This window comes from Eptesicus fuscus, chromosome 1 (assembly GCF_027574615.1).
Source record: "Eptesicus fuscus isolate TK198812 chromosome 1, DD_ASM_mEF_20220401, whole genome shotgun sequence".
NCBI classification, from domain to species: Eukaryota; Metazoa; Chordata; class Mammalia; order Chiroptera; family Vespertilionidae; genus Eptesicus; species Eptesicus fuscus.
The window spans coordinates 92,384,536-92,401,267 of record NC_072473.1 but is presented as its reverse complement, the minus strand read 5'-3'; the positions used below and the strand labels follow the sequence as shown (position 1 = coordinate 92,401,267).

The 16,732-nt window shown below is 42.6% G+C and overlaps 1 protein-coding gene across 1 annotated transcript; it reads left to right on the top strand.

Moving 5' to 3' along the window:
- The first annotated feature begins 1,626 nt into the window (after positions 1-1,626).
- On the top strand, positions 1,627-10,146 carry VMA21 (vacuolar ATPase assembly factor VMA21). Its single transcript, XM_008158711.3, has 3 exons — positions 1,627-1,788; positions 5,667-5,776; positions 6,341-10,146. Exons 1-3 carry the CDS (start codon positions 1,736-1,738, stop codon positions 6,481-6,483), a joined length of 306 nt encoding a protein of 101 aa, XP_008156933.1. The 5' UTR covers positions 1,627-1,735; the 3' UTR covers positions 6,484-10,146.
- The last annotated feature ends 6,586 nt before the right edge of the window (positions 10,147-16,732 follow it).

The window sequence follows — 16,732 nt, the reverse complement described above, 5'->3', positions numbered from 1 at the left end:
GTAACCAGTATTACCTTATCAATGTGATGTAATTAGTGCCAGACATCAAAGAAAGGTGATGTTTTAAGTAGCTGTTGATTCCTTATAGCAAATAAATACATACAATAAATACATTCATTGGTGGGTGCTTTTTTTAATATTGAAAATTATTCTCAGAACTCTCATTACTACATCTATGGATCCCTAGGGGTTCAAGGAACTCATTACTGGGTGATTAGCTAGAGCAGGGGCCAGCAAACTTTTCCTGTCAAGAGCCAGATAGTGAACATTTTAGGCTTTGTGGATGGTAAGAATCTCTGTTATAACTACTCAACGCTGTCGCTGTTGTAGTATGAAAGCAGCCATAGACAATACAAATGAATGAGCATGCTAAGTGTCAATAAAATTTTATTTATGGACAGTGAAATTTGAATTTCATCTAATTTTGACATGTGGCAATATATTATTTTTCTTTTCATTAAAAAATAATTTAAAATGGAATAAGCATTTTTAATTCATGGGCTGCAGAAAAACAGGTGGTAGGCAGGCTGGCTGTACATATTTGGCCAACTGGCCAGAGATTTGCAAACCCCAGAGCTAGAGTCTCTCTAATTCTGCCCTAGTTCTGGTATTAGCTGATTCTTATGCCCCTAAGAGTCTGCATGAGGCCCAGAGAGGGATTATTAAATTTGAACTCAAAGACTGGCTTTCTGCTGCACAGTACACAGTCCTTAACAAAGCTTTAAGCTGCTGGTTTAGTCATTATTTCAAATGTGGTGTTTGTGTCCATGTGGTGCAGAAAATAGATATGTGGTCAGTGGCCCTTTCCAGGAGTTGACCATGTAAGGGCTGTCCTCTTATTAGCAGCCAGTGACAGCCTAAGTTTGTCAAGCCTGACCCTAGGCTTACTCACCCTTTTCGTTTATACATTCTCGGGTTTCGAGGCCCGCCCTCCCGGGAGGCCCATCTGTCCCTTACTATTTGAGTCCCTGTTGTCTCATTGGCGGCTTTCGAAGCAGCTGCAAAATAGGTTTTTAACTTTAAGTGGACTTTGGGGTCATCAGCGTGGAGCCTGGAACAGTTACTCTCAGCAAGGGCTCTTTCAGCCCTGACATTCTATAGCTTTACGGGCTCCGGTGAGTGTTAACTAACTCCTCCCAGTTTCCCAAGGCTGGACTTTCACTGTGGGTAATAATTAATGAGGCATTTGCTCAAGGGCTGGGGAATAAAGTGCACTGCTTTTTTTTTTTTTTTTTTCTGTTGTAGTCATCGGAATCTGCTTGGTTGCCTAGCACCACACTGGTCTGCCTGGACGTCCCTCCTCTCGGCTCAGCTGCTCCTGTCGCCTCGCAACCGCAGCTTTGCGACAGGGGCTCGGACCGGAACCCGGACGGGAGGTGTTCGCTGACGCTCAGGGGGCTGCGGCAAGAGCGCCGCGAGCCCCGCAGAACCATGCTGCGAGGCAAGTCCAGGCTCAACGTGGAGTGGCTAGGCTACTCGCCCGGGCTGCTCCTCGACCACCGACCGCCCCCACCGGGGCGCACGCCCAGGAACCCAGTCCGGTAAGTCACGTGAACGCCGGCGCCCGCCGAAACTCGCGTCACCACAGTGCGCCGCGCATGCGCACAGCGTCCCGCCACCCAGCGCTTGCCGGCACTTCCGTCGCGGCCTACCTCTACCGCTCGCGGTTTAAATCAATTGAGAGTGGCTGCTGAGTCCAGTCCGCTTGCGAGGTCCTGCTGCGGGTGGCAACGCCATGGAGCGCTTTGATAAAGCGGCGCTGAACGCGCTGCAGCTGCCCGACGTCAGGTAGTCGAGAGCGGGGCTCGGGCTGGGCAGGGGGCCCCTGACCGCGAGCCGGGCCGGCCCGGGCCCGGAGCTGGGCAGAGCCGAACGGGCCGGCCTGTGGTGGGTGTGAGGTCTGGACCCTCGGGGCCCGGCTGTAGGGTGGGGGAGCGGGGAAGGAGGTTGGGGCCGGCAGCGTTTGCACGCCTGGCCTGGGCCCTTCGCTCGGGAACAAGGGACCCGGGGTTATGGGACGATATAGGCCGGCGGCGTACAGCTCTTCTGTCTTAGCATTTCTTCTCACTGTCGTCTATATTGCGTTCTTGCTGTCTGCAATCTCTTTCCCCACTACAGGGTGCCCCCTGAGGACAGGAGCCCGGCCTTCTTCATCTCCGTGTCCCCTACAGGGCCTGCACCATCGGGGCTTAATAAGTGCTGCATAAATGAATGAAAGGGAGTAAGGGCTGTCCCTGGTGTGAGACTGCTTCTGGTGGGGAGTCAGTAGGATGGGGGATGGTAGCTGAGCAGGAGTTTAAGGGAGCAGGTGGTTCTGGCCAACTAGCCCAGCCAACAGTACCTCTGTACCTCGGTAGGTTATAGGTTGGGAATGGATTTAGCTACCATTCAGTGCTGACCTATAGTGTGCCAAGCTCAGCATAGGTGCTTTATTACAAACATTATCAGAATGAAGAAAGTACTTAGTTTCCCTGGTTTTAAGGAAGATGAAGTTGACTCAGGGTAAGTGACTTGCCAAATATCACAGTTAGGCCACACGATAAGTGTTGAAGCTGGCATTTGACCTAGCTCACTGTGACATTAAATTTTGTTATTTTTGGAGCTTGTGCTCTTTTCCCCCCCTCTCACAATGTCAATATAGTGTTGTGTAGGGTTTTTTTTTTTATTATTACTTTTATTAGTAAGGATACCAACAGGTATTTTCATTAAGTACACTTAAAATACACTCTATCTCTCCTAGACTGGTTTTCGTGTTTCCTAATGGAAATTGCAGTGAAATCTACTAGGAGTAGAAGTCTTGCTTGCCACAAAAGGGGACGTTGTAAGCTCTGTTATCTGCTTAGTGTTTGCTGCAGAAGTTTATATGAAGGGGGTAAACTCTTGAGTGGTTTTAAAAGTGGGGCACAATAAGGTTCACCTGCATTATTTCTTTTGTGTGAGACCAACTTTAATTCTGGACTTCCACATTGTTCCTTTCTAACAAGTCAGTAACACCCAGTCAAAGACACATAGGAGAAATCAGTTGAATGCCATCAGTTGCTTTGTTTAAGAATAAATCACTGGTTGTACCCAAGCTGCCTTGTGCTAGCTAGCAGAACTGCCAGCTGCAGTGGGCTGTGTCTGGAAGCCAAGGAGAAAATGTCCTCTAAGCACTAGAGGAAGTTTGCTAGTTTTCAAAATTTTGTATGCCTAACTTTATACTTAGTCCCATATTTGTGAGGTCACAACCCAGAATAAGAGTCAAATTTTTGGAGTTTAAGGTAAAGAGAAAGGAGTTGAAGATAAACTACAAATTTTTAAGATATGTTATATGTGGAGTGTGTGGGGCTAGAAATTAACATGCAGAAAATAAAAGATTATGTTGGGTGGTAGAATTAGAAGTGATTTTGTTAGCTTTAAAACATTTTTATGGCATTACATCTTCTTTTCAATAATAACCTTTTCTCAAAACCAGGTCAGATAATAGATATTCAAGGGAAGTAATCTAAAGAATAAGAGAACCAGTTAATTGGCCCTTTCTCTAGATTCTTAAGCTTTGTTTCTTTATCAGGCTAAATAATCTGAACTTTACATCCCTAAAACCCATACTTGAACGCTCCATAGATACACCCTGAAAGTCAAGTTTTTTTGGAGGCTCCACAAAAAGAGGCCAAATGCTGACTGTGTTTTTATAGAACTACTGCAGACACTCATATTCGTCAAGAAGATTACACAAATAAATTCCTCTAAAAATTTACTACTAGGAAACAGTTTAAGGAAGCTCATGCATTTTAGTTGAGAATTGTATAGTGATCACCAAAGTGTTAAATGCTAAATTAAATGTTTAAAGATGATCTATTGAAGTATGGAAAGAAAATATTAGAACTTCTACATAAATCTTAATATCTTTTTAGTACCCATTTTGCATATGTGTTATATTTTAAAGACTGTATTAATAATATGTCTATAAACTATTTAAAACATCAAAATGCCTGTATGGGGTATGGGCTCATAACTTTTATTTAATGATGGATTGCACAGTAAAAAAGTTTGTAATAAACTTGTGATGTTCCCTTCCTTTTGGGGCTGTCAGAAACCTTCCTGCTAATTCTATATACAGTTATAAGAACTCCTTTGCCTGGGTTTTCTAGAGATACAGAGAGATGTGCAGGACTATATAGGAAGCAAACTGTCATATGAGGTATGAACAAAGTGTGATTGGATCCCAGAGAGCAATGACTCTTTTCAGGGTGTAATCAGGAAAGGTGCCTGGAGGGGAGAATATTTTGGGGGGACTTTGAATGCTGAGCTGTCTCTTTCCTAAAGGTAACACATAAAAATGAGCCTCTAGCTGAGGATTACCAGAAAGAGAATTGAATTTAGGTGTTGACTATGAGCATAAAGTTAGAAGTGTGCTAAGTAGTCTGAGGATGATTCGATTTAAGGAGAAAAAAGGACCTTAATTAAACTAATGATTAAAGCTATAGGGTTGAATTTTGCTAATTAATCAGGTGGTGTGTATGTGTTCAGGGTTGCTGGAAGCTTACTGAAGCTCAGTTTCAATAGTTTTGCTCATTTGTAATGCATAGGACAAATGCCGACATTAAAAAGTCGGTAAAACAGCATCAGGGCTTGGCAAACTTTTTCTGTAAAGGGCCAGATAGTAAATATTTTAGGGTTTTGAGGGCCTTATGGTCTACCACTCAGTTCTGCCTTTGCAGCTCCAAAGCAGTCTTAGATGACACATAAACAAATGGGTGTAGCCATGTCCCAGTTAAGCTTTATTTACAGAAATGAGTGTTGGTCCCTCAGGCCTTATTTTGCAGACCCCTGACATACATAATACACTGTAATTTGCCTTGTTCATTTGTCACATGAATATTTTGTGAATAATAGTCAAAATTCTTTTTAAGGTTTCCATATATTGATGTACATCATTTGTGAAATCATTTTCCTATTATTGGACATTTTTATGTTATCCAGTTTATGCTCTATTAATCTTTATATTGTTAATGTTTTAAGTAGCAGTTTATTGGACTTATTTTTCTTTACATATATAATTTTAAAACTTGGTTACATTCTTCAGAGTAGTTTTATTGTATTCTGGAACAAAACTTTTTCCATTAGAATATTGGTTTTAAAATAGTCTGTGGACAAATAGAATTCAGTGATGAGAAACTGTTTTGACATTCAAACTTAATGCATCCATGTTATGTGAAGACCATCTAAACTGTACTATAGCTATTTAATTACAAAGAAATTTTGAGTGAATTTCCTCAGTTGCATCCTGATTGTTCTAGACTGCTTTTTCTTTGGAGATTCTCATTCCTTGTTTGTACTAGCCATTAGTTGTTTTCTGTGTATGTTCTCCCTTGCTACCTCCAAAATTCTGTAATTACAGTGTACATTTGCATAGCACTTTGGAGATTACAAACTACTTTCACACTTTGATACTTCCTCTTACACTGGATATGAATGACAGTCTCTTGGAGATGGGCCTGCAGCTGGGTCTCTAAGATCTTTCAGTTTTGAGTCTCTGACTGCTCCTCTTCCTCTGGCCACTGCTTTCAAGGCAGAAGCAGGGTTTCCAGAGTCTTCTCTGTGAGTACTTATAGTGTTTATAGACACAAGAAGGGTTGGAAGTGGCTGTGCAGGTTCTGATTTTCTCTTTGTTTACTTTATTCCAGAAATGAGAGTTCATTAGCATCTACCCTGAAGACTCTGCTGTTCTTCACAGCTTTAATGATCACTGTACCTATTGGGTTATATTTCACCACTAAATCTTACGTTTTTGAAGGTAATTATATTTTTATAGACATATTACTATAATTAATGTTCTGTGCTTTATGACTGGGTATTCTTAAGTTTGCTTCTTTCGTCTGTTTTGCTTTTCAAATATAATGTTGCTCTGAATGAGTCCTACTTCATGAAATGAATATTTTCATCACTCATAGTTATTTCAGCTTGACATCATAATCATTTATGGTTTTCTATGAAATAGCTTGCAGATTCTTTCTTTTAATATCCCTTTGAGAGCAAAAGTTGGCTGTCATGGGAGGAGGAATTTTGGGGGAATGTACCTTTGGTGGCAGACATTGGAAGGAAGAGGAAATAAAGTCCACTTTTTTGTATCAGAGTCCTTAGATGAAGTGATAATTACAGTTCTCATTCAAAATAATTTTTCGTGTATAAGGTATTTAAATCTTTAAATGAATACTTGTTTTATCACCACCCAAAGTGTTACTTTTTAATTCCCTGATTAATTAAATATAGCTAATAAAAATTAGTATGCTTTGTTGTTTTGGTTTTTTTGTACTGTGATAAATTTTGGAATAAAATGAAAACTTTTATCTCTTGATAGGTGCCTTTGGGATGTCCAATAGGGACAGCTATTTTTATGCTGCTATTGTTGCCGTGGTTGCTGTCCACGTGGTGCTGGCCCTCTTTGTCTATGTGGCCTGGAATGAAGGTTCACGACAGTGGCGTGAAGGCAAACAGGATTAAAGTGAACATCACCTTTTGATAGCGTTAGATTGTTTTAAAAATGGCAAATGCATCCAGGAGACTGATTATTTCAATTATGGTGAAAGAACATGTTAAAATCCATCCTTAAGGAGTCACATTTGACTAGTGTAAATTTTGATCTTTCTGATACAGTGCTTTGCATCATCTATTTTAACTATAAGCCTCTCATTTCCAAATGAAAATTTGAAAAAATTAAATTGGTGGCAAATAATTATGTTTAATTACACATTATTCTGGGAATATTTTACAACAAAAACATTCTATAACATTTTTTTCTTGTAGTTGGTTTTGCATGTTACTTTTCTGGATATATTAATAAGGTACACAGTGAAGCAAATCTAAACTTTATTTTTGTTGAAATACTTTCCCTAACTATCATGAAAGTACCAAGTCATTGGATTTTGGTTTGTAAATTCCTATAGAAAACTGCTTAAATTGTTAATGCTGGAATTATTCTGAGTGTCACTGAGAAATTTCAAAAAAAGTATAATCCCTAGTCAATAGGAACCTTTCGTTACATTATTTCATGGGGAAACTAGGCTGAATACCACTCATTTTACACGAACTGGTTTATTGAAGGATCTCGATGGCAAAGCAGAGCTAGCTGTCTCCTTGCAGGCCAGCCTGTGCTTTCACACCAACTCTTTAATAAGCTGTTTTGCTCTTGTTCAACAATGAAGTTATGCTTTAATTACCACGTTTGTGTAAATTGCCTTTAAATTTGTTTTTCCTACTGTTTTTTTTATACTGTATATGATAGGAATTTACATTTAAATGTTTATTTTTGCATACTTAGGGAATGTGAACAATTCTGAAAATAGATTGTTTTTATCACCCAGGAGGTATTCTTGGGATTTCTAATCTAGTCTTTTCAATCAGAGTCAATATATCCCAGATATATATAATTAGATAATTCTTGAGGCCCTTTCTGATAGAAAAAGACTTGTGTTTTTATTTTAGTATCTTTAGTGTGTGGTTCTTTCTAGCCACTTGGTACTACTTGTATGCAATATGAAAACAAACCCAGAAAATGCATATAAAAACAGGAAGAAAATTTAAGTACCCTGTAATTTTGCCATCTGGAGATAACCACTACTTTGGTTTACATCTTGTATGCATTTCTTAATGCTAGTTCGATACTCACTAGAAGTTTAGATTAAGTTCAAATTCCACCAACTTTTCCTGACAGCTATTTGCATTTTTTTCATGAGTGATTAGTGTCCATTTTCTAAAAAACAAATAAAACAAAAAAACTACATTGTACCTTTATTCTTTCAGGTAGGTGTCTCAAGTAGGTATATCATTGTTCAAATTTCCTGTTATTGTTAATTTCTAATACAATGCCTCTCGCTGTGTTTGTCATTACCAATTTGTTCACCCCATTTTTAATGCAGAATTGTATTCTTGCCTAGAATTAAATATTGTCTGTAGTTTAATGTCTTCTATAAGCAGTTATTCTAAATGTAAAGTGCTTTCTTAAAAAAAAGACTACAGTTTTAGTATAAAATTGTACAAATTTAATATAAAATTGTAGAATGCCCCTGTTTGAGTCTGGGGTATTATGTGGTAGATTTCTAGATGGTCCCCACTTTTAGATGCCATGTTGCACTTAGAATTGTTGTCCACTTAATTTCTTTTTCTATAATGCCAATGTTTTTTCTTGTACTTTTGGGATATTATACTGTTTGTAAAATATTAATGTCCCATGTTGGATTATTTTGTTTCATACATTTGCTGAGTAGATAATTATATGGGTATTTTTCTGCAAGTATTTAAACCAGGGATTCAAGCAGTTGTAATTTCCTCTTGGAAAAAGTACCAAGTGTTTGAAATTTAGACTTTGATGCTAGTGTTAATATTTAGGATTATTACAGTATAGACTTGTTTTCAACTGTTATCTTTTTAGTGTGCTGCTGTTGAAATAACATGGTATTTGATATATAGATTTATTTTTCACTGGTTTTCTGTTGCACAGTGTACATACTTCAGGATGTATAAAAAGAAAAGCTACAATTGAGCCCTTATAAATGTTTTAAGATAGGAATATGTTCACTATTATTTGAAAACTAATTATAAGAATAACCTCAATTAGGAAGTGTAACTTGAATGTCAGTACAAGCTACTGATTTAACCCCATTTACTGTAACACATTACCTTTTTCACCTCACCTCCATTTTGCCTCCCACCTCCCCAGAATATAATCTCATTTCCTCATTATGCTGAAAACTGAAAAGTCTGCTGTAGAATGCATCTGATGTCATTAGCTCTTCAAGTGGATATCATTTTACATGTAGCAGCAAAGTTCAGTTTTGAGTTGTTACTGAGGAAATTTAAACCTTTCATTAAAAAAAACCACACCTGTGTTTCCTGGGAATCCAACTGAAATGCATTGTAATAATTGGACTGTTTTAACCATAAAAATCTCATCAGCTTTGCCAATAGAGACAACTGATTGACTTGTTTGATGTTTATTTCCCATTTTTACATAAATGTATGTATATATCTAGAGTACCCAAGGAGACCAGTAAAAACAAATAAAGGAGTACCCAAGGAAAATGGAAGCTGAAGGTACATGAAACATCTTGTTTCAACCATATCTAGTATGTATTTCTTATCTCCAGACCAGTTCATGATTATTGCTTCATGCTCCAATGAAGTAGAGTGACTCTAGTGAAGTTGTAGAGTGTTGTTAGGCCCCTTTTATAAGTGATTCAGCTATGGTGCCGACTTTGTCACTTGTCTTAGGTCAGCAGTGGATTTCTCTGCCATCAAGCACTTTGCATCCTCCACCGAAGAAGTACAACTTTATTCAGACTGAACTCATATTTAAGATAAATTTTGCAAGAGCTGGACTAAAATAGCATATTAATAACTTGACAATATTTTTCTTTTTTTTTTTTTTTGCAGGGGGAAAGGGTCACCTGAGAAAATAACTTATTTTCAGGGACTTGGGGAACCTAATGATAAATATTACTTGTAACCTATGAATAGCTTAAACCCTTATATATTTATTAAAATAATCTGGAATTCCTAAAATTACCATCATTCCTGGCCACACTTTTCTTGCCAGTTTTATTGCTATGTGTACTTAAAAGTACTATCTACGTTCCTTTTTAAGATGTTCTACAAGTCATATTTGTCAGTTACACAGACTAGTCTTCCTTTTTCTCAGGTTCAGTGAAATCTCACTGAACAATAATAGCAATAGCTAACAACATCTGCACAGCACCTTACAGTTTGCAAAGAACGTTCACATATTCTTGAGTTTTGCATAGTGAACCTTTTACCCGATGTCTCTTGACATCAATGCTTAAAAGTGTTAGAATCTTTAAATCATTAGTCATTGAAGATGCTGTAGTCTTGACTAGTGCCCTGACCAGGGGCAGGCTTTAGATGCGCTAACGTTGAAAACTGCAATTATCAAAATGCGGGGCTTGAGTTCTTTAGCCACTTGAATCAGATTTGCTTTTGTTATGTGATGCTTTTTTACATGGTTTCTGGATGGATTTTGTATTCATTATGTTCTAGCCTGTAATTTGTATAAATTTGCCATTTGTTGTCATTAAGAAGGTGTTTGTAATGCCACTTGGATGTGTCCTGATTCAATTAACAGTAATTTTATTAAACTCATTGTTTTCTTAACATTTGTTTGCCTCTCTGTTTATACCATACTAGAGGGCCAGTGCACAAAATTCGTGCACTGGTAGGGTCCCTAGCGGCTGCTGGCTGGGTACTCCCTTCTCCCATGCCCCCTGGTTGAACTCCTGGACGAACTCCCGGTTGAGGGGACAATTTGCATACTACACTTACTATATAGGATAGAATATGAACAGAGCTGTCAAGGTCATGCTTTTATGTGGTAAATGTAGACCAGAGCGCTCAAACTGGTGGGAGTCTCTGAGGGGTACTTAGGAAGGGCCGGTAGACCCTATTTGCAATGGGCCCATCAGAATGTGCATAGCAATGGAGAAAAGAAAGCAGCTTGCCCTGTGGCTTTTTGAAAAATTTGTTTAGGGGTGAATGGGCTTCAAATACCTCTTAACACTCCCTGTATCTGTCTACTTCTTGCCATCTTCACTGCTACCATCTGGGTCTAGATGAGCTTCACTCCTCACCTGGTGCCTCCGACTGCTCTTTGCTGCTCTTCTTGCTCCTGTAGTCATTTCACCACAAAGCAGCTTGAAGATGCCTTTACAAATAGTAGGTCATAATTAACAAAATAGAAACACTCATACAGAACAGTTTGACAGCTGACAGAGGGAAGAGAACTGCGGGGCTGGGTGAAAAAGGTGAAGGGATTAAGCAAAAAAAAAAACACAAAAAACAGACATAGCGGTATGATGATTACCTGAGGAACAAGAGGTTGGAGGAGGTAGAAGAGGGTAAAGGGGATAAATAGTGATGGAAGGAGATGATGGGTGGTGAACACAATAAAATATACAGATAATGTATTATAGAATTGTACACCTGAAACATAATTTTATTAACCAATGTCACTCCAATAAATTCTCTAAAAAATTAGATCAGGAATGCCATACCTTTGCTCAAAATCCTCCAAATAGCTGCCAGTCTTACTCAAGAGTAAGATCCAGACTTCATACACAGCCTGCAAGTGAGGCCAATTAAACTTCATTTCATTCGCTCCCCATTGCTCAATATTCACCAGCCTGCTGGATCTTTCTGTTGCCCAAACCTCCCATCTTCACTCCTACTTCACAGCTTTGCTTTGGCTGTTCCCTCTGCCCAGTGCCTTTCCACCCAGATCTTTCCAGGAATGGCTTTTTCTCACCCTTTTGATCACAAGTCTTATGTTACCTCCCCAGAGGGGGCTCCCCTGACCACATAATCGAAAGTTGCAAGTCCCTAATTTCTCTCACAACATGTAACATTGGATGAAATTACCATGTTTATTTGTTTATCTACCTCCCTCCACTGAAATGTAAGTTCAGGAGGGTAGGCACTGTCTTATTCACCACAGAATCCCCAGTGCTTAGCACTTGTTTTAGTCAACTGCAATTAACAGAAAAATGCAGTTCAAACTGGCTTATACAAGGAAAAAGGCCAGAGATGGGACTAGTCCACTGGCACAGTTTAATTAGGGTTCCCACTCCATTTTTCTATGATCCTCTCTGCATGTCCTTCTCAATGTGTTGACAAAGTCCTCAGGCTGCCCTCCCCCTCATGATGACAAAATGGCTGCAGCCATTCCAGGGCTTCAATCAGTTTACCACAGACAGTTACCAACCCTGAGTAAACCTCCTGAAATTTACTTTGAATTAATTCAGGTTACATGCCCACCCGTGAAACAATCACTTTGGTAAGGCAATGCCAAAGCATTGTTGGGTTTATATATGGACAAGTGCCCAGTCCCAAATTAATTACTTTGGATTATATTGGTTAAATGAGGCCACTGGGTGCCCATCCTGAGGAAAGGGTTTGATACTGGGGAGGCTCCCAGTAATGTTCTCTTGCAGGGCTCAACAAATTTGTTAAATGAATAAGGCAATATGAAGTACCTGCATATACTGTATATGGAGATATGGATATGGCTAAGGCTACAGATATGTAGGTATATATAGACATAGATATGAATGGAGGGATGGGAGGCATGCACCTTGGGGCATGGAACGAATGTCGGTGTCAGGATAAGACAGAGCCAGGGGCAGGGGCATCCTCCAGCAGACCTTACAGCTGTGTGAGGGCTTGGCCCCTAGTAAGCGGGCAAGATACCAGCACAGTCCCTCTGTACCAGATTTTTGTCAGGAAAAAGACTGAAACAGTTGGAGAGTCATCAAATTCTCCCATCTGTACCTGTGGCTCTCTGTTCCCAGGACTCTGCATTCTTTTCTGAAGCCCCAAACACCTTCTTTCTCAATCACTCCCTACCCCCACCCCTTACCAGGCATCTGGGATTCTTTGGAAACACTGGGATACGTGGGAGGCCTGCTCTAGGCCTGCAAACAGCAAAGTAGCAGGGTAGCTGCTTGTGCTCTTTGTGGATGTGGTGCCCAGGGTTTTCCTGTTTATTGTGGTCTCACAGAATGTAGCAACTGCAGTTGTTCAGCTAGGATTCCACTTAAAACATGTTCTGAAGACAATAATGTAGTGGCAAGAGGCAGCCTGAAGCTGGGTCCAGGAACACTTATACAAGGAAAAAGGCCAGAGATGGGACTATTCTTACTTAACCTTACTCTACTGTGTGACTGTGTAATTATCAGCAACACCATCAGGTCTGGCCTGTTATTATGCAGAAAACCAGAAAGAATTAAGAGTAGAAACAGAATCGGATTTTCTCAGCTATGTGTAAACTACAGAAATATGTACTATATTTAAACAAAAATGAATGTTACATGGCCAGATTTTGTTGCTTTAAAACATTCACAGTAGAAAATGAGAATCTTTTGGGGGCTTTGAAAAATGAAGTCTGTTCACATTTTTATATTCCACCAGGGGGCCCAGTGCATGAATTCGTGCACCTTGAAAGGAACTGTGGGCTGTGAGGCTGTGGTGGGCACAGGGGTGGGTCTCGGCCCATCCTCTGTGCCCCTACCTGGCCCCTCCCACTGCGGCCCTTGGTCCCCTGTCTGCTGGCAACCCTGCTCCCGCTGCCACTCCCTGACAGCGCCAGCAGCAGGTGCGAGCGCTGGGCGGGACCACGGCACGTGGGAGCAAAGGATTTTCGGTAACCACCAGAGGCTTGCCCTGATGACAGTGACCAGCGCCCCCGCTCACCAGCTCCACCATCCCACTGCGGCCAACACCTGCCATGTTCCGCATGCGCCCCCTGGTGGTCATCACACGTCATAGAGACTGGTTGTTCGATTGTTCAGTTGTTCCGCTGTTCGGTCTATTTGCATATTAGCCTTTTATTATATAGAATTTCTTTCCTGAAAATTGGATGTAGGACAGACTGACTGCATTACACCTTCTTCCCCCTAGTATTTCTTCTGCATCTAGTTAGAGACACAGTCCTCATCCTGTGCTCTGGGCTCACGCTTCTGTCCCAACACACCTTGAACCAACCAGAAGTAAGATTAAAAGTTGAGTGGGAAAGGAATAGAAAAATCAGTAAAATGAAACAAGCAGAAGTTAAACCAGTTCTTCCAGCTGAATTGAAAAAAAAGGATCTGATGGGGATTGCCAGCTGTGATAGGCAGACTTTGCAGACACCTCCAAGAATCCCACTGACTGGTATACAGTACAAGCCTTTATATTCCCCTCCCCTTGAATATGGATGGAACCTGTGAATATGATGGGAGAGTTACTCCCTTGGTTTTGTTACGTTAGTGTGCTTGAGCTGCCATAACAAAGTACTACAAGACTGGATACCTGAAACAACAGGAAATTTATTTTTCACGTTTCTAGAGTCTGAAGTCTAAGATCCAGGTGTTGTCAGGGTTGGTTTCTTCTGAGGCCTCTCTCCTTGACTTGTAGATGGCTGTTTTCTCACTGTGTTCTCACATGGATGTCCCTCCATGTGTATCTGTATGTCTTAACCTCCTCTTCTTATAAGCACACCAGTCATATTGAATTAGACCCCATCCTAATGATCTCAGTTGATCATTTCTATATAGACCCTTTATCCAGAATACAGCACATTCTGAGGTACTGGGGATTAGGACTTTAACATGAATTTTGTGGGGACACATTTCAGCCCATGACAGTTTTGCTATACTAGAGGCCCGGTGCACGGATTTGTGCACCAGTGGGGTCCCTCAGCCTGGCCTGCGGGGATTGGGCTGAAACCGGCTTTCCAACATCCCCTGAGGGGTCCCGGATTATGAGAGGTCAGTTCTTAGATATGCACCCCGAAATTGGCCTCCCTCCTCTCTGGTTCCTGGTGCGTCACCTGAGAACCGCAACTACCAAGTCACTGCAGCTCGGCCACTACTGCATTGAGTGTCTGCCCCTGGTGGTCAGTGTGCATCATTGCTACTAGTCAAAGCGTCTGCCCCCTGGTGGTCATTACGTGTCATAGCTACAGTCCAGTCAGCCGGTTGGCCGGTCGGTGGTTCACTTAGGCTTTTATATACTGTATATACTAGAGGCCCGGTGCATGAAATTCATGCATGGGGGTGTCCTCTCAGCCCAGCCTGGACCCTCTCCAATCTGGGACCCCTGGGATTGGGCTGAAACCGACAATCAAACATCCCTCTCACAATCTGGGACTGCTGACTCCTAACTGCCCCCACTGCCAGCCTGATCACCCCTAACCGCCTCTGCCTGCCAGCCTGGTTGCTCCCAACTTTCCCCCCTGCTGGCCTGGTCACCGCCAACTGCCCCCCCTGCCAGCCTGGTCACCCCCCAAATGCCCCCCCTGCTGGCCTGGTCATCCACAACTGCTCCCCCTCCAGCCTGGTCACCCACAACTGCCCCCCCACCAGCCTGGTCTCCCCCAACTGACCCCTGCCATTCTGGTCACCCCTCGCAGTCCTCCCCTGCCGGCCTTGTCGCCCCATGCAGCCTGCTGGTCAGTTGATTGGTCATCCCTCACTAACCCCCTTGCTGGCCTTGTTGCCCCACGCAGCCTGCTGTTTGGTTGTTACTGTGAGGGCGCCATGACCAATTTGCATATTACCCTTTTATTAGTATAGATAGACTAGAGGCCTGGTGCACGGATTCATGCACTGGTGGGGTCCCTCAGCCTGGCCTGTGCCCTCTTACAATCCTGGACCCCTTGGGGGATGTTAGAGAGCTGGTTTCAGTCCGATCCCTGCAGGCCAAGCTGAGGGACCCCACCGGTGCATGAATCCACTCACACTATCTATATACATAAAAGCCTAAGCGACTGTCCGATCATCCAACCATTCAACTGGTAGCTATGACATGCACTGACCACCAGGGGGCAGATGCTTAGTGCACAGGCATGGAAACATGGAACAGACTGATGAATATCAGAGGGAAAGGGTGAGGGAGAGGGTAGGAAGAGTTTAACCAAAACTGTGGTAGGCAGAATAATGTGGTAGGCAGAATAACTAGTGTGGTAGGCAGAATAATGGCTCCCCAAAGATGTTCACATCTGACTCTCTGGAACCTGTGAATATGTTATGTTATCTGCACTGATAAAGGGTAATTAAAGGTGCAGATGGAATGAAGGTTGTTATTTAACTGACCAAGAGTATCCAGGATTATGTGGGTGGACCCAATGTTATCACAAGGGTCTTGTTGGACCCAATGTTATCACATAGGCTAAAAAAGGACACCCCAAAGATATATTTATTTAATAATTCCCCAAACCTGTGACTATTGCCTTATATGTCAAAAGAGTGGATATCCTATCTAATAAAAGGCTAATACGCAAATAGACCAAATGGCAGAACAATTGAACAACCAAACAACTGGACGCTATGACGTGCGCTGATCACCAGGGGGTGTGCATAGAACATGACAGGCATTGGCAGCAGGCAGCAAAGTGCAGAACATGGGGCAGCAGCTGCGGCAGGATGGTGGGGCAGGTGAGCGTGGGCACCAGACCAAGGCAGGGCACCAGTTGCTATCACCAGGGAAGCCTCTGGTGGTTACTGAAAATTCTTTGCTCCCATGTGCTGTGGTCCCGCCCAGCGCTTGCACCTGCTGCCAGCACTGGCCCTGCTTGCACCCACTGCCAGCACTGGAACAGCTGCTCGCACCCACTGCCAGTGCCGGCCCCGCTTGCACCCACAGCTGGTGCCAAAGCTGCCGCTCGCTCCTGATGCCAGTGCCCGGCGCCGGTCCTGGTCACTCGGCACCATCAGCAGGTGCGAGCGGCAGCTGCTGGCCCCAATCACCTCTGAGGGTTTTCCACCTACTCCTGCTCCTGTGGGGCTATTGGGGCCAGCAGCCGCTGCTCACACCCACTGCAAGCGACAGCCCTGCTCTCACCTACAGCCAGTACCGGAGCCACCACTTGCACTTGCAGCCAGTGCTGGAGCGGCCACTTGCACCCGCTGCCAGCGTTGGCCCCAATCGCTCCACACTGTCAGCGCGTACAAGTGGGGCCAGTGACGTCAGCGGGTGGGAGTGGCAGCAGGATAGCCGGCAGACAGGGGACCAGAGGCTGTGGTGAGAGGGGCCGGGTGGGGTTGTGGAGGATGGGCCGAGACCCACCCCTGTGCCCACCATAGCCTCCTAGCCCACAGTTCCTTTCAAGGTGCACGAATTCGTGCACTGGGCCCCTAGTTACCTTATATGGGAAAATATGCAATTAATTTAAGGATTTGAGAGAAGGTGTTTCTCTTGATTATCTTAC